The sequence below is a fragment of the Phoxinus phoxinus genome, assembly GCF_949152265.1.
Source record: "Phoxinus phoxinus genome assembly, chromosome: 10".
Lineage (NCBI taxonomy): Eukaryota > Metazoa > Chordata > Actinopteri > Cypriniformes > Leuciscidae > Phoxinus > Phoxinus phoxinus.
In genome coordinates, this window is record NC_136885.1 from 875001 (window position 1) to 902986 (window position 27986).

General features: G+C 46.8%; 2 protein-coding genes and 1 long non-coding RNA gene across 3 annotated transcripts; 2 read left to right on the plus strand and 1 right to left on the minus strand.

Moving 5' to 3' along the window:
• The first annotated feature begins 4301 nt into the window (after window positions 1-4301).
• LOC307006276 lies at window positions 4302-5854 on the plus strand. The gene is made up of 3 exons (XR_013799431.1): window positions 4302-5539; window positions 5580-5639; window positions 5720-5854. It is a non-coding gene; the product is annotated as an uncharacterized lncRNA (long non-coding RNA).
• On the minus strand, window positions 5638-16501 carry pmvk (phosphomevalonate kinase). The gene is made up of 5 exons (XM_079627078.1): window positions 16370-16501; window positions 16196-16259; window positions 14702-14854; window positions 8892-9021; window positions 5638-5931 (listed from the first exon to the last, which is right to left on the minus strand). The coding sequence occupies exons 1-5, from the start codon at window positions 16492-16494 to the stop codon at window positions 5798-5800; spliced, it is 606 nt and encodes a 201-aa protein (XP_079483204.1). The 5' UTR covers window positions 16495-16501; the 3' UTR covers window positions 5638-5797.
• On the plus strand, window positions 16417-27534 carry eaf1 (ELL associated factor 1). The gene is made up of 7 exons (XM_079627077.1): window positions 16417-16991; window positions 17220-17445; window positions 18425-18519; window positions 18618-18754; window positions 20455-20621; window positions 24328-24597; window positions 26458-27534. Exons 2-7 carry the CDS (start codon window positions 17343-17345, stop codon window positions 26499-26501), a joined length of 816 nt encoding a protein of 271 aa, XP_079483203.1. The 5' UTR covers window positions 16417-16991; window positions 17220-17342; the 3' UTR covers window positions 26502-27534.
• Window positions 27535-27986: the final 452 nt, after the last annotated feature.

Genomic DNA, 27986 nt, shown 5'->3' on the forward strand with positions numbered 1-27986 from the left:
ACGGCCAGATTAGCATCTCCACATTAATCTCCAGCGATCGCCGATCTCGTATCTCAGTGTCTCTATAACACATGTCAACTGCAGCACTTACTGTCATATCAGCTAACCTTTTATTGTTGACATTTTATTATATTTTATTACATGGCTTGGCTGAATTCTAATGTAGAAAGCGGTCTGTTATTATTTCTTGATAACGCACCGTTGCCATGAAAAACAGAGCGTTGCCATGGACGCAGGATTCTAACCGTAGAGACGGAACGGACTATTTTCTTTAGCGGAAGCCAAATAAATCGTTTTTAAATCAATAAATTCATTTTTAAATACATATTTTGTGTCAAATGATTGATTTATTTGGTAGGTAACCATGTAATAAGCGGGACAATGTATAGCGAGGTGGTTGTTATTAGGGCTGTCAATCTTCCTCCATAATACTATTCGAATTTCATTCCTTATTTTATTTAATATTCGAATAATATTCGAATATTAAATGCTCAAATTCATCCTATTATTAATATTTGCGACATTACACAGGCTTATGAATCATCAATGCCACTATAGCATTTGGTTGTTGTTACACGTTCTGTCCACTAGAGGGACAGCTAACATTACAATAAACATTTAGAAACGGGTGATCGCGTTTTTTTTTATTAACAATAAAACAGCGGGAAAAAATGAATGACTTTAATTTGGCAACTTTAATGGACATTTTTCCACTGATCAGTTGTCTGCTGTTGTGTCAGAGTTTCACAACTCTGTCAGTGATTGTTGTGCGGCTAGGAACCGTGTAACGTTAGCTACCATTGGCTCAAGCTCGTGAATACAATCTTTAAATCCAGACCCCTGCGTGATGTTGATCGGTCTCATATCTTTACAGATAAACCGTGTCAGTTTGTCTGTAATCGCCTTTTGGCAGACAGCTGGTAAGCCCCGTGATGAAGAGAGAGGCAGAAAAGACGTCATTCTTGCCTGTTTTAGCAGCGGTTCCTTGGACAGATCGCCTAGCTTGTCAGGGTGTAGCGTTGTCAGATGTGCCCTAATGGTGCGTTCACACCGGACGCGAATAGCGCGTCAGGCGCGAGTGATTTCAATGTTAAGTCAATGCAAAGACGCGGCTCTTGACGCGCGAATGGACAGTGGTCAAGCGTATAACTAGACGCGGCAGGCTAGAATTTGACGTGCTATTTGCGTCCGGTGTGAACGCACAGTAAGGTTGCAAGTTGAGGAGTGATATTTAATTCAGATTTAGCATATTCTGCAAATTGCCACTTCTTTATTTGTGATTTTCCCATTTATGATTTTAAATCCAAACACCTTCCACACATCGCTTCTCAAATTGTCAGGAGTGGTGATCTCCGTTTCCGTGGAGACAGTCCTCGCCGGCATTATTGACCGTATTGTTATGACGATGCAGCGTGGATAACGCGCACAATTGTGTTACGATTAAAAAATGTATTGTTTATCAGACGAAACAAAATCATTTCATTTTCACATGCGTGTGTAAGCCAAGTTGGCGAGAAAGGCAAGATTGCATATTATATATATATAAAAAAAAAAAAAAGCAATATTCGAATAGTAACTTCAGCATTCGAATAGTATTGATTTTTTAAATATTCGAATTATATTCGAATTTCGGAATTCGTTCCAACAGCCCTAGTTGTTATAGCGAATACAACGCGTCGGGCTCATAATGTCTCTCGGTGTTATATTCGCTATAACAACCGCCTCGCTATACATTATCCCTTACTTAATATTCAATGTTAGTGAGTAGTAAAAATAATCAGTCTCCATCGACTTTTATTGGTTTATATTTTTCTTCTTAACACCGGTGAAAACTGTAAAGAAACAAACCTTGAAACACACACACTTTAAGACCTTTTCTAGGGCAGTTTTCTGAGGAGAATTGACAGTTCTCTTACGAGAGATACTCTCGTACTGCGTTGTCGTAGCAACGCATTGGGGAAAATCCTTTTCCACGAGAATACTGAAGCAAAAAATTATCCTTAATTTTGTATCTATGTAAAACGCTTTGCCACAGCATACAGACCTAGGCGAGACAGCTCGCGCGCCTATTGGCTGCTGTGCGGCAAAAGCTTAAGCCAATCGAGCGAGCCCTTGAGTGACGTCACACCCAATGAGGGCGCTTTGCGCCCTCCCGCGTCACGTCCAGCCGAAACGGGCGTGGCTTAGGGCTATATATTTCGCTCACAGGCTTATGAACTCTGATTTTTTATCCTTCAGCGAGGACAACTCATCGCTGATCCGAGTGAAGAAGCTGCGCCGTCGAGAGAGCACATCAGCGGGAGAAGTCACGACAAGCTGCTGGCACCGCCGCCTTCTGATATGGGCGCGCTGCAACTTCCTTTCACTAAGGGCGGCGCACGTGCCGGGGCACCTGAATGTTGGACCAGACGTACTGTCCAGGAACCGCGTTCCGGCAGGAGAGTGGTCATTACACCCACACACAGTACAACTGTTGTGGAGGAAATTCGGCAGAGCGGAAGTAGACCTCTTTGCGTCCCCAGAGAACGCTCACTGTCTAGAATTTTTCTCGAAAAGCAAGGACGCGCTGGCTCATCAGTGGCCACGCCGCCCCCTATATGCTTTTCCCCCTGTCTCCCTCCTGACCCAGGTGGTGGAGAGGATCAGGGAGGAAGGATGCTCAGTGCTGCTAGTAGCGCCACTCTGGTCGAATCAACCCTGGTTCCCAGCTGTGATGCAGTTAGCCAGCACCGCCCCGTGGCCAGTGCCTCTGAGGAGGGATCTCCTTTCTCAAGCAAACGGTTCGATTTGGCATCCTCACCCGGAGCTATGGTCCCTTCACGTGTGGGCCATCAACGGGTATCCGCTGACCTCCCTCAGGGAGTGTTAAACACGATCACACAAGCTAGAGCTCCGTCTACACGACGGCTCTATGCGTCGAAATGGTCAGTTTTCTCTGGCTGGTGCACGTCTCGCGGCGTGTCACCCCCAGACTGCGGAGTGACAGAGGTTTTGTCCTTCTTACAAGAGATGTTGGATAGCGGGAGATCCCCTTCCACGCTCAAGGTATATGTGGCGGCTATAGCGGCTTTTTCTGAAACCGCACACGGCCAGTCCATAGGAAGGAACGATTTAGTCATTTGATTCCTTAAAGGAGCTAGGAGACTTAATCCACCCAGACCTCCCACAGTTCCCATTTGGGACCTTTCCACGGTGCTGGACGCCATGAAGGGTCCTCCTTTCGAGCCTCTTCAGGAGATTGATATGAAACACTTGTCGCTCAAGACAGTGTTTCTCCTGGCTCTCGCTTCAGTGAAGCGCGTTGGGGACTTACACGCGCTGTCAGTGAGCGCGTCGTGCATGGAATTTGGGCTTAATGACTCCAGAGTCGTGCTCAAACCTAAGCATGGTTACGTTCCAAAATCCCTAAACACACCGTTTATGGCGCAGGTTATTTCCCTGTCTGCCCTTCCGGTCATCGGGGATAATATGGACGAAAACTTAATCTGCCCAGTGAGGGCATTGAGAGCTTACGTGTCGCGCTCGTCTGCTTTCAGACAGACAGAGCAGCTTTTCGTTTCGTTTAGTGGGCGTCTCAAGGGACTGGCCACTTCGAAACAGAGCCTATCCAGATGGATAGTGGACGCTATAGCTCTAGCGTACGCATCCAAAGGCATTCAGTGCCCTTTGGGTGTTAGGGCGCACTCCACGAGAAGTATGGCTTCTTCGTGGGCTTGGTCGAGTGGGATTGCCTTACAGGATATTTGTATGGCGGCAGGCTGGGCCTCACCGTCTACATTTATCAGGTTTTATAACCTCGAGGTACCCGCCTTACAGGCCAAGATATTATCGGTTTGAATAACCGTATTTGTTAGACTGACTTTTCAGTCGTCTATTATGGCATTATTATGCTGAAACTGCTAAGCGCAGTTAATTCTATACTGATCTGCTAAGGCAGTCATTTTTGTGGGAGATGGTGGTTAGAGCCCACCTCTTTCAGGATTCTCTGTGAGTCCTACAGGTGATTATGTACTATATGAACCCCAGCTCAGTGCTCTGGGTCTATGGTGTCTGATCACTGCACACACGGCGTCTTACAGGGTGTTCCCCAATGCGTTGCTACGACAACGCAGTACGAGAGTATCTCTCGTAAGAGAACGTACTCGGTTACTAACGTAACCTCGGTTCTCTCTAGAGAGAGGAACGAGTACTGCGTTTCCTGCCGTGTATGCGCTCTGGTTGTTTCGCTGTTAAAAATCAGAGTTCATAAGCCTGCGAGCGAAATATATAGCCCTAAGCCACGCCCGTTTCGGCTGGACGTGACGCGGGAGGGCGCGAAGCGCCCTCATTGGGTGTGACGTCACTCAAGGGCTCGCTCGATTGGCTTAAGCTTTTGCCGCACAGCAGCCAATAGGCGCGCGAGCTGTCTCGCCTAGGTCTGTATGCTGTGGCAAAGCGTTTTACATAGATACAAAATTAAGGATAATTTTTTGCTTCAGTATTCTCGTGGAAAAGGATTTTCCCCAATGCGTTGCTACGACAACGCAGTACTCGTTCCTCTCTCTAGAGAGAACCGAGGTTACGTTAGTAACCGAGTACGGTTGTTATGAGAAGTCATGCGCTCGCTCATGATAAAACAGACGATTAGACGTTTATCAATTTAAAAGTAATGAATAAATAATAATTTGATATGGAAATAGCTTCAGAGGAATAATATTGCTCTTTTATTTATTCACTGTATGTAAATGTATGGGGTATTTAACACAGAAAATACAGAACAACAGTATAATCTAGATCAGTGTTCCCCAACCCTGCTCCTGAAGGACCAACACTGCCCGTCTCCGGAGAGCCTGGCCACTCACTATCAAGTCCTGTTGTGCCGAGTTGCGGTTGTAGTTCCAGCAGAGTTCCACTGGGGGCGATCGCCAGAATGAATGGGAGTCTATGGAGCTAGACGGCTAAACACGTCTCTTTCTCCCGATTGCCGTCGACAAATCTCAGATTTGATTGTAGGTTTTGCCAGTTCAACATGGGTTATAGGACAACAGATGAGTGAACGAGTGCTTATGTAATTTCATTTCTTACAGGTTGAGCTGTTGCAGATGAGGAGGAGAAGTGTTGGTTATGGTCAGATAATGAGGTTTATGGAGGAGAAGTGTTGATTATGGTCAGATGAGGAGGTTTATGGAGGAGAAGTGTTGATTATGATTAGATAATGAGGTTTATGGAGGAGAAGTGTTGATTATGATTAGATAATGAGGTTTATGGAGGAGAAGTGTTGGTTATGATCAGATAATGTTGGTTATGATCAGATAATGAGGTTTATGGAGGAGAAGTGTTGATTATGGTCAGATGAGGAGGTTTATGGAGGAGAAGTGTTGATTATGGTCAGATGAGGAGGTTTATGGAGGAGAAGTGTTGATTATGATCAGATAATGTTGGTTATGATCAGATAATGAGGTTTATGGAGGAGAAGTGTTGATTATGATCAGATAATGTTGGTTATGATCAGATAATGAGGTTTATGGAGGAGAAGTGTTGATTATGGTCAGATGAGGAGGTTTATGGAGGAGAAGTGTTGATTATGATTAGATAATGAGGTTTATGGAGGAGAAGTGTTGGTTATGATCAGATAATGTTGGTTATGATCAGATAATGAGGTTTATGGAGGAGAAGTGTTGATTATGGTCAGATGAGGAGGTTTATGGAGGAGAAGTGTTGATTATGGTCAGATGAGGAGGTTTATGGAGGAGAAGTGTTGATTATGATCAGATAATGTTGGTTATGATCAGATAATGAGGTTTATGGAGGAGAAGAGTCATGTTCTAGGGAGTGAGGACAGAAGCTCCTCCAGCTGCTTCTCCAGACGCTCGTGTTCTCCGTCGTTCTGGAGGATCCAGTCGAACTGCAGTCCCTCATCCAGACCGCACTCGGACTCGGCGTCGTCCACACCTGAGGAGTGTACAGCAGCGTTACACACTGTTCACGGCAGCGTTACACACTCTTCACAGCAGCGTTACACACTCTTCACGGCAGCGTTACACACTGTTCACGGCAGCGTTACACACTCTTCACAGCAGCGTTACACACTCTTCACGGCAGCGTTACACACTGTTCACGGCAGCGTTACACACTCTTCACAGCAGCGTTACACACTCTTTACAGCAGTGTTACACACTCTTCACAGCAGCGTTACACACTCTTCAGCGTTACACACTCTTCACGGCAGCGTTACACACTCTTCACGGCAGCGTTACACACTCTTCACAGCAGCGTTACACACTGTTCACGGCAGCGTTACACACTCTTTACAGCAGCGTTACACACTCTTCAGCGTTACACACTCTTCACAGCAGCGTTACACACTCTTCACAGCAGCGTTACACACTCTTCACAGCAGCGTTACACACTCTTCACAGCAGCGTTACACACTCTTCACAGCAGCGTTACACACTCTTCACAGCAGCGTTACACACTCTTCACAGCAGCGTTACACACTCTTCACAGCAGCGTTACACACTCTTCACAGCAGCGTTACACACTCTTCACAGCAGCGTTACACACTCTTCACAGCAGCATTACACACTCTTCACAGCAGCGTTACACACTCTTCACGGCAGCGTTACACACTCTTCACAGCAGCGTTACACACTCTTCACAGCAGCGTTACACACTCTTCACAGCAGCGTTACACACTCTTCACAGCAGCGTTACACACTCTTCAGCGTTACACACTCTTCACAGCAGCGTTACACACTCTTCAGCGTTACACACTCTTTACAGCAGCGTTACACACTCTTCACAGCAGCGTTACACACTCTTCAGCGTTACACACTCTTTACAGCAGCGTTACACACTCTTCACAGCAGCGTTACACACTCTTCACAGCAGCGTTACACACTCTTCACAGCAGCGTTACACACTCTTCACAGCAGCGTTACACACTCTTCACAGCAGCGTTACACACTCTTCACAGCAGCGTTACACACTCTTTACAGCAGCGTTACACACTCTTCAGCGTTACACACTCTTCACAGCAGCGTTACACACTCTTTACAGCAGCGTTACACACTCTTCAGCGTTACACACTCTTTACAGCAGCGTTACACACTCTTCAGCGTTACACACTCTTCACAGCAGCGTTACACACTCTTCAGCGTTACACACTCTTTACAGCAGCGTTACACACTCTTCACAGCAGCGTTACACACTCTTCACAGCAGCGTTACACACTCTTCAGCGTTACACACTCTTTACAGCAGCGTTACACACTCTTCACAGCAGCGTTACACACTCTTCACAGCAGCGTTACACACTCTTCACAGCAGCGTTACACACTCTTCACAGCAGCGTTACACACTCTTCACAGCAGCGTTACACACTCTTCACAGCAGCGTTACACACTCTTCACAGCAGCGTTACACACTCTTTACAGCAGTGTTACACACTCTTCAGCGTTACACACTCTTCACAGCAGCGTTACACACTCTTCAGCGTTACACACTCTTTACAGCAGCGTTACACACTCTTCAGCGTTACACACTCTTTACAGCAGCGTTACACACTCTTCACAGCAGCGTTACACACTCTTCAGCGTTACACACTCTTCACAGCAGCGTTACACACTCTTCAGCGTTACACACTCTTCACAGCAGCGTTACACACTCTTTACAGCAGCGTTACACACTCTTTACAGCAGCGTTACACACTCTTTACAGCAGCGTTACACACTCTTCAGCGTTACACACTCTTTACAGCAGCGTTACACACTCTTCACAGCAGCGTTACACACTCTTCACAGCAGCGTTACACACTCTTCACAGCAGCGTTACACACTCTTCACAGCAGCGTTACACACTCTTCACAGCAGCGTTACACACTCTTCACAGCAGCGTTACACACTCTTTACAGCAGCGTTACACACTCTTCAGCGTTACACACTCTTCACAGCAGCGTTACACACTCTTTACAGCAGCGTTACACACTCTTCAGCGTTACACACTCTTTACAGCAGCGTTACACACTCTTCAGCGTTACACACTCTTTACAGCAGCGTTACACACTCTTCACAGCAGCGTTACACACTCTTCAGCGTTACACACTCTTCACAGCAGCGTTACACACTCTTCACAGCAGCGTTACACACTCTTCACAGCAGCGTTACACACTCTTCACAGCAGCGTTACACACTCTTTACAGCAGCGTTACACACTCTTTACAGCAGCGTTACACACTCTTTACAGCAGCGTTACACACTCTTCACAGCAGCGTTACACACTTTCAGCAGCGTTACACACTCTTCACAGCAGCGTTACACACTCTTCACAGCAGCGTTACACACTCTTCACGGCAGCGTTACACACTCTTCACGGCAGCGTTACACACTCTTCACGGCAGCGTTACACACTCTTCACGGCAGCGTTACACACTCTTCACGGCAGCGTTACACACTCTTCACGGCAGCGTTACACACTCTTCACGGCAGCGTTACACACTCTTCACGGCAGCGTTACACACTCTTCACGGCAGCGTTACACACTCTTCACGGCAGCGTTACACACTCTTCAGCAGTTATAATACCTGCTGCGCCCGAAAGCCAAAAATGGCATAGGGCAAAAATATTCAGACTTCTAAAACAGTGCGTATGATAAAAAATGTCACATTTCACCTCCGTTCTCTCAGGGGTACATCAAGAAACAAGTATACACTGCACACGATGTACTAGACGTGCGTGAAATGAATGCGGGGGAAATAAATACTCTGAACCCCAAGAGAATCTCTGGATAGATCAGAGTTACACTGAGCAGAAAGTGTTAGTGTGAGCCGCTCTGTCTCTACTATGGCAGTTTCCCGAGCTCAGGGCTCTCCTCTATACACACACGTGTGTGTGTGTGTGTGTGTGTGTGTTGTACCTGTGGTAAACCTCCAGCCCCGCTGTGATCTGGTCTGCTCTGACGCCTCCACACGCACACACACACATCGGCCGGGAAACTCCTGCCGGAACCACTGCACATCCGATCTCCTCCTGCAGTCGCTGACGATCTGAGAGAGCGGGAAGAGTGTGTGTTACTGTGAGCATGACGACAGTAGAGTGTGTGTTGACGACAGGAGAGTGTGTGTTGACGACAGGAGAGTGTGTGTTGACGACAGGAGAGTGTGTGTTGACGACAGGAGAGTGTGTGTTACTGTGAGCATGACGACAGGAGAGTGTGTGTTACTGTGAGCATGACGACAGGAGAGTGTGTGTTACTGTGAGCATGACGACAGGAGAGCGTGTGTTACTGTGAGCATGACGACAGGAGAGCGTGTGTTACTGTGAGCATGACGACAGGAGAGTGTGTGTTACTGTGAGCATGACGACAGGAGAGTGTGTGTTACTGTGAGCATGACGACAGGAGAGTGTGTGTTACTGTGAGCATGACGACAGGAGAGTGTGTGTTACTGTGAGCATGACGACAGGAGAGTGTGTGTTACTGTGAGCATGACGACAGGAGAGTGTGTGTTACTGTGAGCATGACGACAGGAGAGTGTGTGTTACTGTGAGCATGACGACAGGAGAGAGTGTGTGTTACTGTGAGCATGACGACAGGAGAGTGTGTGTTACTGTGAGCATGACGACAGGAGAGCGTGTGTTACTGTGAGCATGACGACAGGAGAGCGTGTGTTACTGTGAGCATGACGACAGGAGAGTGTGTTACTGTGAGCATGACGACAGGAGAGTGTGTGTTACTGTGAGCATGACGACAGGAGAGTGTGTGTTACTGTGAGCGTGACGACAGGAGAGTGTGTGTTACTGTGAGCATGACGACAGGAGAGTGTGTGTTACTGTGAGGATGACGACAGGAGAGTGTGTTACTGTGAGCATGACGACAGGAGAGTGTGTGTTACTGTGAGCATGACGACAGGAGAGTGTGTGTTACTGTGAGCATGACGACAGGAGAGTGTGTGTTACTGTGAGCATGACGACAGGAGAGTGTGTGTTACTGTGAGCATGACGACAGGAGAGTGTGTGTTACTGTGAGCGTGACGACAGGAGAGTGTGTGTTACTGTGAGCATGACGACAGGAGAGCGTGTGTTACTGTGAGCATGACGACAGGAGAGTGTGTGTTACTGTGAGCATGACGACAGGAGAGTGTGTGTTACTGTGAGCATGACGACAGGAGAGAGTGTGTTACTGTGAGCATGACGACAGGAGAGTGTGTGTTACTGTGAGCATGACGACAGGAGAGTGTGTGTTACTGTGAGCATGACGACAGGAGAGTGTGTGTTACTGTGAGCATGACGACAGGAGAGTGTGTGTTACTGTGAGCATGACGACAGGAGAGTGTGTTACTGTGAGCATGACGACAGGAGAGTGTGTGTTACTGTGAGCATGACGACAGGAGAGTGTGTGTTACTGTGAGCGTGACGACAGGAGAGTGTGTGTTACTGTGAGCATGACGACAGGAGAGTGTGTGTTATTGTGAGCATGACGACAGGAGAGTGTGTTACTGTGAGCATGACGACAGGAGAGTGTGTGTTACTGTGAGCATGACGACAGGAGAGTGTGTGTTACTGTGAGCATGACGACAGGAGAGTGTGTGTTACTGTGAGCATGACGACAGGAGAGAGTGTGTTACTGTGAGCATGACGACAGGAGAGTGTGTGTTACTGTGAGCATGACGACAGGAGAGTGTGTGTTACTGAGAGCATGACGACAGGAGAGTGTGTGTTACTGTGAGCATGACGACAGGAGAGAGTGTGTTACTGTGAGCATGACGACAGGAGAGAGTGTGTTACTGTGAGCATGACGACAGGAGAGTGTGTGTTACTGAGAGCATGACGACAGGAGAGTGTGTGTTACTGTGAGCATGACGACAGGAGAGTGTGTGTTACTGTGAGCATGACGACAGGAGAGTGTGTGTTACTGTGAGCATGACGACAGGAGAGTGTGTGTTACTGTGAGCATGACGACAGGAGAGTGTGTGTTACTGTGAGCATGACGACAGGAGAGTGTGTGTTACTGTGAGCATGACGACAGGAGAGTGTGTGTTACTGTGAGCATGACGACAGGAGAGTGTGTGTTACTGTGAGCATGACGACAGGAGAGTGTGTGTTACTGTGAGCATGACGACAGGAGAGTGTGTGTTACTGTGAGCATGACGACAGGAGAGTGTGTGTTACTGTGAGCATGACGACAGGAGAGAGTGTGTTACTGTGAGCATGACGACAGGAGAGTGTGTGTTACTGTGAGCATGACGACAGGAGAGTGTGTGTTACTGTGAGCGTGACGACAGGAGAGTGTGTGTTACTGTGAGCATGACGACAGGAGAGTGTGTGTTACTGTGAGCATGACGACAGGAGAGTGTGTGTTACTGTGAGCATGACGACAGGAGAGTGTGTGTTACTGTGAGCATGACGACAGGAGAGTGTGTGTTATTGTGAGCATGACGACAGGAGAGCGTGTGTTACTGTGAGCATGACGACAGGAGAGTGTGTGTTACTGTGAGCATGACGACAGGAGAGTGTGTGTTACTGTGAGCATGACGACAGGAGAGTGTGTGTTACTGTGAGCGTGACGACAGGAGAGTGTGTGTTATTGTGAGCGTGACGACAGGAGAGCGTGTGTTACTGTGAGCATGACGACAGGAGAGTGTGTGTTACTGTGAGCGTGACGACAGGAGAGCGTGTGTTACTGTGAGCGTGACGACAGGAGAGCGTGTGTTACTGTGAGCGTGACGACAGGAGAGCGTGTGTTACTGTGAGCATGACGACAGGAGAGTGTGTGTTACTGTGAGCATGACGACAGGAGAGTGTGTGTTACTGTGAGCATGACGACAGGAGAGCGTGTGTTACTGTGAGCGTGACGACAGGAGAGTGTGTGTTACTGAGAGCATGACGACAGGAGAGTGTGTGTTACTGTGAGCATGACGACAGGAGAGCGTGTGTTACTGTGAGCATGACGACAGGAGAGCGTGTGTTACTGTGAGCATGACGACAGGAGAGCGTGTGTTACTGTGAGCATGACGACAGGAGAGCGTGTGTTACTGTGAGCATGACGACAGGAGAGTGTGTGTTACTGTGAGCATGACGACAGGAGAGCGTGTGTTACTGTGAGCATGACGACAGGAGAGTGTGTGTTACTGAGAGCATGACGACAGGAGAGTGTGTGTTACTGTGAGCATGACGACAGGAGAGCGTGTGTTACTGTGAGCATGACGACAGGAGAGCGTGTGTTACTGTGAGCATGACGACAGGAGAGCGTGTGTTACTGTGAGCATGACGACAGGAGAGCGTGTGTTACTGTGAGCATGACGACAGGAGAGTGTGTGTTACTGAGAGCATGACGACAGGAGAGTGTGTGTTACTGTGAGCATGACGACAGGAGAGTGTGTGTTACTGTGAGCATGACGACAGGAGAGCGTGTGTGTTACTGAGAGCATGACGACAGGAGAGTGTGTGTTACTGTGAGCATGACGACAGGAGAGTGTGTGTTACTGTGAGCATGACGACAGGAGAGTGTGTGTTACTGTGAGCATGACGACAGGAGAGTGTGTGTTACTGTGAGCATGACGACAGGAGAGTGTGTGTTACTGTGAGCATGACGACAGGAGAGTGTGTGTTACTGTGAGCATGACGACAGGAGAGTGTGTGTTACTGTGAGCATGACGACAGGAGAGTGTGTGTTACTGTGAGCATGACGACAGGAGAGTGTGTGTTACTGTGAGCATGACGACAGGAGAGTGTGTGTTACTGTGAGCATGACGACAGGAGAGTGTGTGTTACTGTGAGCATGACGACAGGAGAGAGTGTGTTACTGTGAGCATGACGACAGGAGAGTGTGTGTTACTGTGAGCATGACGACAGGAGAGAGTGTGTTACTGTGAGCATGACGACAGGAGAGTGTGTGTTACTGTGAGCATGACGACAGGAGAGAGTGTGTTACTGTGAGCATGACGACAGGAGAGTGTGTGTTATTGTGAGCATGACGACAGGAGAGTGTGTGTTACTGTGAGCATGACGACAGGAGAGTGTGTGTTACTGTGAGCATGACGACAGGAGAGTGTGTGTTACTGTGAGCATGACGACAGGAGAGTGTGTGTTACTGTGAGCATGACGACAGGAGAGTGTGTGTTACTGTGAGGATGACGACAGGAGAGTGTGTGTTACTGTGAGCATGACGACAGGAGAGAGTGTGTTACTGTGAGCATGACGACAGGAGAGTGTGTGTTACTGTGAGCATGACGACAGGAGAGAGTGTGTTACTGTGAGCATGACGACAGGAGAGTGTGTGTTACTGTGAGCATGACGACAGGAGAGAGTGTGTTACTGTGAGCATGACGACAGGAGAGTGTGTGTTACTGTGAGCATGACGACAGGAGAGTGTGTGTTACTGTGAGCATGACGACAGGAGAGTGTGTGTTACTGTGAGCATGACGACAGGAGAGTGTGTGTTACTGTGAGCATGACGACAGGAGAGCGTGTGTTACTGTGAGCATGACGACAGGAGAGTGTGTGTTACTGTGAGCATGACGACAGGAGAGTGTGTGTTACTGTGAGCATGACGACAGGAGAGTGTGTGTTACTGAGAGCATGACGACAGGAGAGTGTGTGTTACTGTGAGCATGACGACAGGAGAGTGTGTGTTACTGTGAGCATGACGACAGGAGAGCGTGTGTTACTGTGAGCATGACGACAGGAGAGCGTGTGTTACTGTGAGCATGACGACAGGAGAGAGTGTGTTACTGTGAGCATGACGACAGGAGAGTGTGTGTTACTGTGAGCATGACGACAGGAGAGCGTGTGTTACTGTGAGCATGACGACAGGAGAGTGTGTGTTACTGTGAGCATGACGACAGGAGAGTGTGTGTTACTGTGAGCATGACGACAGGAGAGTGTGTGTTACTGTGAGCATGACGACAGGAGAGAGTGTGTGTTACTGTGAGCATGACGACAGGAGAGTGTGTGTTACTGTGAGCATGACGACAGGAGAGTGTGTGTTACTGTGAGCATGACGACAGGAGAGTGTGTGTTACTGTGAGCATGACGACAGGAGAGTGTGTGTTACTGTGAGCATGACGACAGGAGAGTGTGTGTTACTGTGAGCATGACGACAGGAGAGTGTGTGTTACTGTGAGCATGACGACAGGAGAGTGTGTTACTGTGAGCATGACGACAGGAGAGTGTGTGTTACTGTGAGCATGACGACAGGAGAGTGTGTGTTACTGTGAGCATGACGACAGGAGAGTGTGTGTTACTGTGAGCATGACGACAGGAGAGTGTGTGTTACTGTGAGCATGACGACAGGAGAGTGTGTGTTACTGTGAGCATGACGACAGGAGAGTGTGTGTTACTGTGAGCATGACGACAGGAGAGTGTGTGTTACTGTGAGCATGACGACAGGAGAGTGTGTGTTACTGTGAGCATAACGACAGGAGAGTGTGTGTTACTGTGAGCATGACAGTCCAGCTTAAGTTCAGCGATGGTTCATTATTGATTTACATAACGCTCAGCTCAGCTCAGCTCTCATATAACGGTGTCCATGCAGGAGATCAATAACATCGCTGAATATTAAATGCAAGGATTAAGCAAGACAACAGCCCAAACTCCATCAGTGTGGAGAAGAAACCTGGGGAGAAAGCAGACTCAGTTCTCCAACAGTGTATGGTTATGATTATGATTATGATTATGGTTATGGTTATGGTTATGGTTATGATTATGGTTATGATTATGGTTATGTACCCAGACGGGCCGCGTGGCGTGTTGGACGGCCAGCCGGCAGAAGAAGCCCGAGTCCTGCCGTCTCCTCATCTCTCCCCAGCGGATCATCTCGACCCGATGCCTCTCCTTATACTGACCACAGCCCAGCAGCTGCTCGTAGTCCAGATCATGGTCCTGCACACACACACACACACGTCAGACATCATGGTCCTGAACACACACACACGTCAGACATCATGGTCCTGCACACACACACACACACCAGTCAGACATCATGGTCCTGCACACACACACACACACACCAGTCAGACATCATGGTCCTGCACACACACACACACACACCAGTCAGACATCATGGTCCTGCACACACACACACACACACCAGTCAGACATCATGGTCCTGCACACACACACACACACCAGTCAGACATCATGGTCCTGCACACACACACACACACACACACACACACACGTCAGACATCATGGTCCTGAACACACACACACACACACACACACACACACACACACACACACACACACACACACACACACACACACACATCATGGTCCTGAACACACACACACACACACACACACACACACACACATCATGGTCCTGAACACACACACACACAGTTATTATAGCTGAACGATTCTGGATAAACTGTGAATCATGATTTTTCATTTACTTGTTTCCTTACTGGATGAACTTTAAAAATGAAACTTCTGTCGTCATCACTCACCCTCTTCAAACCGGACAGTCACCAGGTCCATCTTTCCCTACTATGGAAGTCAGTGGGTCCAGCAACTGTCTGGTCACCAACATTCTTCTAAATATCTTCCTTTGTGTTCAACAGAAGAAAGAAACTCATACAGGTTTGAAACAACTGGAGGGTGAGTGAATGATGACAGAATTGTAATTTTTGGGTGAACTATCCCTTTAAGAATTATAGTTAGAAATAATGATGCTGTGTGGTTGAAAAGACTGAAGCGGTTTCATCTGTCAATCATCATATTATCCTGATTTCTGGAGGATCATGTGACACTGAAGACTGGAGTAATGATGATAAACATTCAGCTTTGATCACAGGAATAAATTACACTTTACTATATATTCACATAGAGAACAGATTTACATTATAATAATATTCCCCTGTTTTTACTGTATTTCTAGTGAAATTGTGTAGATTTTATTCTTCAATATAATTTCTGGACTATTATTTCTATATTGTGATGTACATACTGATTACTGAAAAAGAAAATAATGTAAGGCGGGCTTGGTTCTGTGCCCGGTTGCTGATTGGATGTTGGGATGTGGGCGTGGCTCTCAACAGTGTATGCAGATGAGCCTGTGCATAAATGCCTGATGTATCGAATACAATACATATATGAATACAAAACAATTCACATATGCAAACTTTTTTTTTAAGTTACAAATATCTAGGCTAAAGGTTATAAACCTGAGTGTCATCATCACACATGTCCGGCTAGAGAGGGTTAAAGAGTGTAGTGTACCTGTGCATACTGCAGTTTGAGCGGCGCAGACAGCCTGAGTATACAGCACACCTCTGCAGTCAGCCTGCGATCACAACAACAGCGTCAGCTCATGCAGAACTCACCTGTGCGCGCGACACTGGCTCACCTGTGCGCGCGACACTGGCTCACCTGTGCGCGCGACACTCAACTCACCTGTGCTGAATCAAATCTGCCACATAGTCCTTCCCAGACTTCCTCTTCCCGCTGAACAGCAGGATCGCCCTCGGCTGTGTGTGTGTCATGGCAGTGGTCGCGTGTGGTGTGTTCTCCGCACTCATACACACATGTTCAGTGTGAGGAACGGCTTCATCTCGACTCTACCGTAATGAACCAAGATGCCGCAGCCACCAAAACGCATAAACACGCTTCGATGCGGCTATTTTAGTTTTTCTCACTCAGTTATGTTCATTTATTTATTTTATCGTGTTCTTTAAGACATCAGTGCAGATTTTGTTTCACTGAAGGAAGTAGTGAATGTGTCTGTGTGATGTAACGTCTGTGTTCGCGATGTTAGGTGTAATTACGGTAATCGCGCGAGTCTCACGCCATCAGCTCACGGTGCTCAATATATTCACATCCTTTTAACGACAAATTATTACATTATTTTGATATTAAATAATACTTAAATAACATCAGAAACTCTTTAATAAAACAATTGTCTTCAATTACTCCCGTATTTCTGTACTACTTTTTTTCCTGGCATCACTGACCCGGAAGGGAAACCACACAAGAAGCGGGTCTCTGGATTTTGTTTGTGTTCATTCACCGAACAAAGGTGCCAAAATATTTACCTGCATTTGTGCTAACACTCGGGCTAACTGGCTCTAATACTTATTATATTTCCTTCAAATATCTTTATTTATTATTGAATGTTTGATTTTATTTCATTAGATCATATGGAGTCATATGGAGTTTTTAAGACGAACAGCTCATCTGATGATACATGTTTTATCGTGTGCTTTAACTGCTAAATGTCTGATTTTACACGCATATTAACGTAAAGATCCTGGTGAGGGCGTCATTCGTGTTCCCCGTGACCCGGAAGTGTCGTGTCCGTCGCAGTGTGGGGCCGCTTCTCCTCGGTGTTTGTTTACCTGCGGGATTCTGCGGTTCTGGACTGGATGTGATGAACGGAAGCGCGAACACGCCTCTGGATAAAGAGGAGCACGTGCTGAAGCTCGGAGACAGCTTCGAGAAGAGACCCAAGTCATCCTTCCACACCATCAGATGTGAGTAACACACACACAGATTAGTGTTGAACAGAAGCGACCTTCAGCGGCTGAATAACACACATCCAGCGTAGATGTGACGTCATCGACAGCGGGAAAACCGGACTGGGTTACTTTTGGCGCGATATTAACAGACAACTGAAGAAGCTAGCGTAATCTGCGGTCTCTTATTATTTTCGCCCTGATTAATGACCAACTTATTAAAAAAAAACATTGATAACACTTTGTTTAACATTAGGTAAAGTCGCATTAAAGTGAATTTTAATTTGCGAACAAGGATAAATGTGGGCGGGGCTTGGTTGTCTCCGTGTGGAACTGATTGGATGGATTGTGGTTTGCTATTGGCTGATCTCATGTGAGTGACAGGTTGCCCCGCCCTCGTCATCAGAGATGCTGCAACAGGAACTTATTCTGATTCAACATTATTAACATAATAATTAAAATATTCCATAACACAATAATGATGATGTGTGTGAGGGTAAATCTTTCAGAATAAACACTGATACATTCCATAAAAAACTAGAATTGTCCATTTTGATTTCATGACGACTTTAAAGAAACTAAATCTTTGTTAAAATACAGCTGTTCATTGCTTGTTCATGTTATCTCAAGATCATTAAAGTGCCCCTATTGTGCTATTTTAAAGGCTCCTTATGTTTTGGAGTCTCCTACAATAGGTTTGCGTGTATCAAAAGTAAAGAAACACATCTTACTCCATCCTTTATCTTGACTCAGAGTAGTGAGAGCGACAGGTAATCTGCATGCCAGACGGTGTAATGGCGGCCCACAGCTGATTAGCAGAAGTATTTCAGTTAGACAATAATAATGCGAGTTTATGCTGGATTTTCACTGGCATAAATATTGGGAAAAGTAGTAAATGTGGTGAATGTGACCAGACACCGTTAATAACCTCCACGGGTGTAACGGATTAGCTGGATCTTGATGTCATGATTGCTGATGCCGGTCCTGTGCTCCTCAGATGACTTTAAGCCGGCGTCGATCGACACGTCGTGTGAAGGAGAGCTGCAGGTGGGCAAGGGCGAGGAGGTGACCATCACACTCCCACACATCCCGGTGAGTGTGTGTGTGTGCGCGCGCGTGTGTGTGTGTGTGTGTGTGTGTGTGCGTGTGTGTGTGTGTGTGTGCGGCCGCTCACTCGCTCTCGTCCGCAGGGATCCACGCCGCCCATGACCGTCTTCAAGGGCAACAAGAAGCCGTACCAGAAGGACTGCGTGCTCATCATCAACCACGACACGGGCGAGTTCGTGCTGGAGAAGCTCAGCAGCAGCATACAGGTGAAGAAGACCAGGTGAGCATGAGGAGCACGAGTTTATCCACGACACGGGACTGGGACACACACACGCTCTCCTAATGACTGGGCACGATTATCAGGCTGCTGTCACTCTAATGCTGCGTTCACACCCAACGCCAATTGAGCGTCGAATTCGCTTCTGTCGCGTCTAGTTGGACGCTTGAACATCCACTCGCACGAGCTATGACTGCTCTCCGCCGATATCAGTCGGTGTTAAATGAGTGACTTTTGTTATTTACATTTTTTATTCAATGCCACAAGAACAAGAGGTATTACATGTTCACAATATCACATTAACATTAGCTGCCAGGTTTTACATAAAATCCAGTGCTTTCAAAGCATTACATGTTTTCATTGCTTTTTTGTTGTTAGTTTGTTCCAAAAGATGTACATATAGTGTAAAGTCATTTATAAAATGTTGAAAATTTGGTTTACCTTGAGCCCACTTCTTTTTATGTACATGGTATATTCCCAATAAAACAAATAACTGTATAATATGTTGTTCTTTACATTCTGAGTTGTTGAATGAGGACCCCGGGCGGGCCTGCACTCGTTCCTCACGTCACTTCACCACGTGACCGCAGCAAGCAGGCTCCTGATTGGTTAACGCGCCGTGAAAAGACGCCAAAGCTCAGTTTTTTTACCTCGTTCGTCAGACGCGAATTCGCTTCAAACGTGTGAATGCACAAAAAGCACCGACTAAAATCACTCGTCAGCGCGTCTTTACATTAACTTAACATCACTCGCGCGTGATGCTCAATCCGCGTTCGGTGTGAACGCAGCTGCACGGATCCAATATACTGATACACACACACTCTTTCTCAGTGTCTACATTCACTTCAGCTTTAACACACACCATGTGTAAGTTCATAAGTGGACAGCATTGCTGAGTATTTTCTGCTTAAAACTGCAGTGAACCAAAGACAGTCTCAAACACACGGGTTGACATCAGAACGACGTCTGGAGAACAGCATCTCTTTCGCAACTTTATACGCTTCTAATAACACTGTTTAATATCCAACACATCCCACAGTTTAGTGTGAGTCCAGTTAATCCACACGATAAACACGTTCAGCTCTCCTACAGAAATCATGCTCGCCTCGCTCAAGCTTTTCTGCACTGGAATAATAAACTGCTGGTGTTTGTGTTTGTAAGCATTGATGCATGCAATATTACCCAGTATTCACATCCGGCACGACCAGTTATAGATGCAGAACACTGCAGCCATTCTAACTAAACCATGCAAGGTGAGCATTAGATTGAGAGCACATGACTGGCAGGATCACAGTGCATGCGTGTGTATTTCTGCGCTCATGTGTCCAGTGAGATGAGGTGATGATTGTGTGTGTGTGTTGGCAGAGGTGGAAAGTCCAGGGGTCAGAAAGTAAAAGTCCTGCCATATGTTTATTCCAGCCATGAACTCAGTCAGCTGATTTCACTAATTAGTTCTCTCTCCTGCTGAAAAACTGTGCTAATTAGCAAATCCAGGTGATTGGAACAAAATACTGTGGAGGACTTTTACTTTCTGAACCTGGACTTTCCACCTCTGTGTGTTGGTCAGGGCCGAGGGCAGCAGATGAGGTGCTGATGATGATTGTGTGTGTGTGTGTGTGTGTTGGTCAGGGCCGAGGGCAGCAGATGAGGTGCTGATGATGATTGTGTGTGTGTGTGTGTGTGTGTGTGTGTGTGTTGGTCAGGGCCGAGGGCAGCAGTAAGGTCCAGGCTCGTCTGGATCAGCAGTCGTTGAGAGCGACTCCGCTGACGGCTCAGTTTCGCACACCCCTCCGGCCAGCAGGGGGCGCTAGGAGCTCGCCAGGCAAAGACAACCCTTCACCAGAGCCACAGCTAGACGACATCAAGCGAGGTCAGACACACACACACACACACACACACACACACACACACACACACACACACACACACACACACACAGGGGTTACTTGTGTGTTTAGAATTTGGCATTTTTATAGTTTAATACGTAATGGAAAAGACTCTCACGCTATTGGCTGGTCAGTGGGGACTGCACGAACCTATGGCAGAGTGTCGTAACTGCGAACCCATCGGTGCACAGCCTGCCGAGCTGAGCCGGGGCATCTGCCTATAAAAGCCTCTCGCTTCACCATAGATTCAGGTTTATCGACTGAAGCGCCGTTCTACTCGAAGCCTTCGCCTTCTTCGCTGAGAAAGCAGAGCCAGCAGCCGAACAGCGAGCCAGAGGACTGCACCAGATCCAGCGCGCGTCAGCCAGCGGATCATCGCCGCGAGCTGTCGCGCTGTGTCCCTTCGCTGTAATTTCTAAAAGAGCCGCGGCGTTGATGCAAATGTAGCCCCTCTGCATGCCGAGGACAAACACAGCGAGTGTCGCTTGCCTGGGCAAAGCCGCTCTGACTCTCGGATCACGTTCTTCTCAGAGCGCCACTCCGCCCCTCGCGCACTCCCGTTTCCTTTTCCTCTCGAGCCTCGAAGGAAAAACGGCGGAGTCTGAGGGTTGAGTATACGGAGGCAAGGCAAGGCAAGGCATTCGGCGGATCCGAGGAGGATCCTCACGATGACTCATTGGCGGCTTCGGACGCAGAGGATTGGTCGGGCTCTGTCACGATGCCCCTTGCCGTCTAAAGAACGCAGCGACTCCAGAGCTGGACTGGACGGCGAGCGTATCCGCGTCCTGTCTAAAGCAGTCGAGGAGCTCGGTCTCTTCGTAAACTTCTGACTGGGCCCCTCCTGAGAAGCCCTCTCGCAGCCGCCAGGAGGAGTGGTGCCTACAGGCCCCTCGCCAGCGATCTGCACCGTTCTTCCCAGAAGTTTGCGAAGAACTGACAAAATCGTGCTCTCAAACCTAGACGGCGCTGGGGGAAAGGGTTACGTGAAACTGCCCCCCTTAAGGAAGCCGCGGTTGTGCACCTTTACCCGCCCACTGCTATTGGATGGAAATCCAAGGTGGCTCATCCATCCAAACCCTGCAGGACGACTTCAGCGCTCGCCGGCAGCAAGACTCAGGGAACCCGGCCTAGACTTACGCTGGACCCTGAACCCAAGAAGCGGTCCTGATCAACAAGACAGGAAGAGGGAAGGGTTAATTCCCGCGGCTGGACCACCCTCCATGAAGCCCTGTGTTCCTCCAAAAGCCCTGTTCAGTTCTGGCCAATGGAGCAGATGTTGCGATTGCAAGCAGTCGGCCCGTTTAAGTTCACGCCCCCTTGCCCTCGCCCGCTGTTATAGCGAACAAAATAAAACACAAAATACTCGTCAAAAGAGCACTTTTCCTCTTCCACACCACACGAGTGTCGGTGCCCTGCTCAATGCAGCGCGCTGTCACCTGACCAACCCATAGCCAGCCGGGCCGAGGCATGGAAAGCCGTCCCTGGTGTGAGCACCGTAGAACGAGGCTACTTGCTCCAATTGGCTCGCAATCCACCCACTTTGCGGGTATAGTCGACACCGGTGAAGAGCAATGTGTCTCGCGTCCTGCGCACCGAAGTGATGAGCTTACTGGAAAAGGGGCGGTAGAGGCCGTGCCTCCAGCCCCCCGCGAGTCAGGCTTCACTTCCTCGTTCCCAGAAAGGACGGCGGCCTCAGGCCCATCCTAGATCTCAGACATCTGAAGAAGGCCCCTTATAACACGGCATTCAAGATGCTAACCCTGAAACATATCTCGCGCTAGTTTGCCCGGGGAATTGGTTTTTCTCAGTGGATCTGAAAGTTGCATAATTTCAAATCCAAATAGCCCCCCATCACAGACCTTTTTTGAGATTCGTGTTCGAAGGGGTGGCCTACCAGTATACAGTCCTGTTAAATTGTCATACCATGAAACGATATTATAAGTTAAAATACTTTTGATCATCGATCTGTAAACAATAGTTAGGATCCTCCTATCAATGCTAAAATTTCTAATCTTCCTGAGTAGACCTAAATGCTGTCTTGTTTTCTTATGTCCTGGAATGAGAGTTTGTCATCAATAATTGTACCTAGATATTTAAAATTTGAAACTTGCTTTATCTTTACACCTTTTATAATAACTTGTTTATATGGGAGGCCAGCTGTACCTTTCCTATTTTGATTCCCACAGCATAATTCCTTTGTCTTCTCAATGTTCAATTGTACAAGACTTTTAATAAATTCAAAATAGGTTGAACAATTTTTGTCTGTTTGGCAAGAAATTAAAACAAAGTGATCTGGGTATTTGATTAAAGTGAGATCATCCCTGTTACACTGAAGTTACGCCCCTTATATACCCTTATGTGGTCTGTGTTCTCCGGCTGGTGCCCAATCCGGAACCAGAACCCTGCTTTATGCGAAGTATCTCTGATACTTTCATGTCTCCGAGAGCTACTGGATGAGGGCCGTACCCCATCCATGCTCAAAGTCTATGTGGCGGCCATCTCAGCTTGGCGACGGCTGGCGGACGCTATCGTTCTGGCCTGCGCTTCTATGGGCTGCAGTGCCCCGCAGGGTTAGAGCTCGAGCATGGCCTCCTGCTGGGCACGGCCTAGTGGAGTATCCAGCGGTGATGCACGGTGGCCGGCTACCTTTACCTTACCTCTACCTTCACCTTCGCCAGATTTTATAACTTGCCCTATCGAGCCATCTCGAGGCGTCATGTCAGACTTAGGCCCTTGCTTTGAACCCTTGTTCAAGCGTCCCTACCTTGGGTCATAGAACAGGTCGTTCCGCTTAACATAGCACGGCGTGATTGGATTGGTTCCCTAAAGCGTGTAGCTATGCAATATGACTGACCGTTCGAAAGGGAACGACTCAGTTACTAACGTAACCTCGGTTCCCTGAGATGAGGGAACGAGTATTGTGTAGACGGCCGCGCTGACGCTCACGACTCTGCGTGCGTCGCTTCAGTCGATAAACCTGAATCTATGGCGAAGCGAGTGTCTTTTATAGGCAGATGCCCGGCTCTGCGCTCAGCTCGGCGGCTGTGCACCGATTGGTTCGCAGTTACGCCGCTCTGCCATAGGTTCGTGCAGTTACCACTGACCAGCCAATAGCGTGCGAGTAAGTCTCTGCAGTAGCACTGTGTTATTATACAAAAAGGCTTCAGTATTTGGAGAAAAAGGAGTTTTCCCCATAGCATATAGCTACGCAATACTTGTTCCCTTATCTCAGGGAACCGAGGTTACGTCAGTAACCGAGTCGTATCTTCCGGGAACGAACACGTCACAATATTCCTCATTACCATAATTAATGCGCAGAATAAAGGGGCGGGCCTGGTTGAGTTAGTTAGTAGTGTGTTAAACTGGCGGTTATGGTAAGGGGCGGGACATTTCCCAAACACACTCGAAGCGCTCGACCAATCACAACACACTGCTCCAGCCGACCAATCAGAGCACAGTGTGCTTTTCAGAAGGAGGAGCTTCATAGAGACAGGAAGTAAGCAGAGCATTACTGACAGACTGGGAAGAGAGGAGCCGCAACACTGGAGAATATGAGGAGAATAATCAACATTCAAGCAGGAGAACCTGTTCTAGTCGAGCCTGAGAACTAGATAACTACAGTTTAAGGTTCTCACTCGTGTGTGTGTGTGTGTGTGTGTGTGTGTGTGTGTGTGTGTGTGTGTGTCTCAGAGCTGCGGGCCGAGGTGGACGTGATCGAGCAGATGAGCAGCAGCTCTTCTTCCTCTGACTCGGCCAGCGGCGCTGAAGACAACAGCTCCGGCAGCGACTCAGAACCCGACTCTCGTCTCTCCCCCGGCGGGAACAACACGGACAACGGACTCAGCCAATCACAGGGCAGCAGCCAGCTGATGAACACGCTCAGCCAATCACAGGGCAGCAGCCAGCTGATGAACACGCTCAGCCAATCACAGGGCAGCAGCCAGCTGATGAACACGCTCAGTAAGACTCTCACACACACACACACACACACACGCATGTCATGTGCTGCGTCCCAATTCGCTTACTTGTACTACGCCCTAAAAGTATGTACCGTATTTTCCGGAGTATAAGTTGCATTAGTCAAAAAAATTAGTCATGAAGAGGAAAAAAACATATATAAGTCGCACTGGACTATAAGTCGCATTTATTTAGAAATGTATTTCACAAAATCCAAGACCAAGAACAGACATTAAATCTGGAAAGGTTATTCAGCTCCACAACAGCACACAGAACAGCAGCTGAATAGTGTCCGGTGTGTTAGCGTAACACAGGGTTTCCCGCAGCACTGTGGAAATAAGGCGGCCGCCTAAGCAACACACGCCTGCCGCCTTAACTACCCCGTCAACAACATGTATATGAGAGATATCCGCCGTGTTACTCTGTCCTGTGTAGAGCTTAGATTCTCCCGAGCCCGATATTTCCCGCCGCTATACTCGGGCCGGACCCGTGATCTAGAGACGGGCGGCGCGGGACTATAGATGTGATGGCCGAGCGCGGGCGGTAATGCACTCACTCTGTGTGAGCGGCTGCGGGAGAATAAAACGATTAAATAGAAATATCTATGAATAAAACATATAAAAACTAATAAATTGTTATTCATCTTTTGCAGAAAAGCAACAAGAAGAACTAAAACTAAATAAACGATTTACAGGCCAGAGTTTCTATTTGTAACATGTTTGCAGCGTTGAGCGATGTAGCCAATCACAGACATGTGTTGATTTCTGGAACGCAATGGCCAATCAGAAGCATTTAAGATAGAGTCCCCTCCTCACCGCTCAAACGGACTTTCTGTTCAGTGCTGAATTCTGCATGCTGGCAAATCCTCGGATTATAAAAGATATTATAAGATTCATTATGCAGTCGGCTTCATTGATAATAACAGAGATGTGTGAGATCGCGATGAACTGATGTCAGCTTTATAGGAATTATTAAGAGTAATATAATTAATTAATTATTAATTATTCATGGCAAACTTTGCACACAGCCTGCTCGCTTTATGTTAAATTAACAGTGGATTGTGAATGGTAATGCTTTAATAACATAATTTATCAGGAGCATTTATGTGTATGGCGACACGTAGGCTAACACAAAGTTAAGTTACACAGAGTTATCCGCTGATAAGGTCTATGTGCGATGCAAGGCGCTGCTGCCGCGAGGCTAAAGCTCCTGTTCTAGAGAGGAGACTGATCCAATGCAGCAAAGACATTTAACGGCTAAAGTCCGCAGTACAGCCTATTGGCTCTGTTGTATCGCTATATGGGGGAATTTCCTGCTTTTCAACCACGGTAAGAAAAAATCCATACGTCCCAGCGCTAGTAGACGATAGTGTTTTCTCTTGGTTCATCTCAGTCAGTATGAATTAATTTTGATATAAGTCGCACCTGACTATAAGTCGCAGGACCAGCAAAACTATGAAAAAAAAGTGCGCCTTATAGTCCGGAAAATACGGTACTCTTTACATTTTCGTCAGGTTAGATCCTGATAATGAATCTCCCAAACCGCTTTATCTGAACCTCTCTACATAACTCGCACATCCGCCATGTCTGTCGTTTTTTAACACTTGTATTTGTAGTTCTAATCGAATCCTCGTCCACAGTGCAAGAGTTGTGGGCAATATTAGCCGTTCGCGTGTTCTGCACTTCAGATTAAACCGGGACGAGTAGACCATCCGGGTATCTGTGTAATGCTCATTTCAACTCTACTATTTGGGACGTTCTAATTCTATTAGCGAACACTCTTCAGGACGGATAGCATGCGGACGGGACGCGGCGACGGCCTTGTCCTGACAGCAGAAGATAAAGTGTGTGTTGTCGTCCTCAGGGAACGATCTTCAGCTGAGTGAATCTGGCAGCGACAGCGACTGACCCGAGATCAGCTCTTCTGCGCATCCGATCATCCGGGATTAGGGAAGGGTTGAAGAATGTAAAATTACTATTATAATAGATCTTATTTTTATTGCAAAGGGACATTTTTGAGCTGATAATAAGGTTGTGTAAAGATGTAATATTGTAACTCTGGGTGTTCAGTGTTTTTATGAAGTTCAACATGCTTGTTTATTCTTGAGTGTTTTACACACACACACACACACACACACACACACACACACTACTGTGTGGAGTCAGTGCACAGATGTATAAATTACTTCGGCTCAGTTTTGTTGTTGTTTGTTTGTGTTTTTATGACTTAAGGCTCATACAGTCCTTCATGTTACACGCTTCGTGCCGATACCAAACTCTGTGTGTGATCATCTCTAGGCTTGTTTGACCAAAAGCAACTTGTTTTAATGCGATTAATGTTGTATATAGCGTCTGTATTGTCAGATAAAAGACCAAGTGATTATTGACTCTCACAAACATTACAGCCCTTATATATAATAACACATTATAAAATGATTTTACTTTATCATTAATTATGCACCTTATAATGCATTGTGTTTGACTTTAACAATCAGATTTTATTTTTATTGCAAAGGGATATTTTTGAGCAGATACGGTTGTGTAAAGATGTAATATTGCTCCTCTGGTTGTTCAGGGTTTTTATGTTTCGAAGTTCAACATGCTTGTTTATTGTTCAGTACACACACACACACACACACACACACCCCATCTGTGAAGTTCAGTCATGTTTCCTACAGTGTGTAGTCAGTGCACAGATGATATAAATTACTTTGGCTTGTTTTTGTTGTTGTTTGTTTGTTTTTGACTTAAGATCATGTTACATGAAGTATTTCAAAGTGTGTGTGTGTGTGTGTGTGTGTGTGTATCTCTAGGTGTCTGTACGGCTTGTTTAACCAAAAGCAACTTGTTTTAATGTGATAAATGTTGTATATAGCATCTGTATTGTCAGATAAAAGACAAAAACAAGCACAGCGTCAGCGAGTCTGAGTGATTATTGACTCTCACAAACATTACAGCCATTATATTCAATATTTTTTAATGCATAAGTTTTGCAGCTTAAAATGCATTGTATAAGACTTTAACAAAGAGATATCTAATGTACTGGTTACTGCACTTATCATTAATTAAATCAAATTGATCTAAAAACTAATTTGGAGACCTTCATTCCTACCGAGTGCCTGAGTACCACACATTTTGCCTTATGTATATGATATTTCCCAAATTGAATTAGAATTAAATCGGTATGTTCATTTCATGCTGTCAAAATCTCCAAAAGTCTTCTTACAACAGGAATAATTTTAAGTCATATTAGCAGAATTTAAAGCTCTTAAATACTCCATGGGGGAAAAAACATATTTAAAATAACATTTTCAACATTTTTATGATTATTATTTAATAAATGTTTTACTTACTGTTTCTACAAATTAAACAATACATATTATTATTATTAAA

Excerpts from the sequence above, each read along its gene's own strand:
- pmvk (XM_079627078.1), bottom strand. The coding sequence starts at position 16,494 with ATGAGTGCGGAGAACACACCACACGCGACCACTGCCATGACACACACA. Across the intron at positions 14,855-16,195 it reads TCAAACTGCAGTATGCACAG|GACCATGATCTGGACTACGA; the intron begins GTACACTACACT and ends GTGTGTGTGCAG. Across the intron at positions 9,022-14,701 it reads ACGCCACGCGGCCCGTCTGG|ATCGTCAGCGACTGCAGGAG; the intron begins GTACATAACCAT and ends CCGCTCTCTCAG.
- eaf1 (XM_079627077.1), top strand. The coding sequence starts at position 17,343 with ATGAACGGAAGCGCGAACACGCCTCTGGATAAAGAGGAGCACGTGCTG. Across the intron at positions 18,755-20,454 it reads ATACAGGTGAAGAAGACCAG|GGCCGAGGGCAGCAGTAAGG; the intron begins GTGAGCATGAGG and ends TGTGTTGGTCAG. Across the intron at positions 20,622-24,327 it reads GCTAGACGACATCAAGCGAG|AGCTGCGGGCCGAGGTGGAC; the intron begins GTCAGACACACA and ends TGTGTGTCTCAG.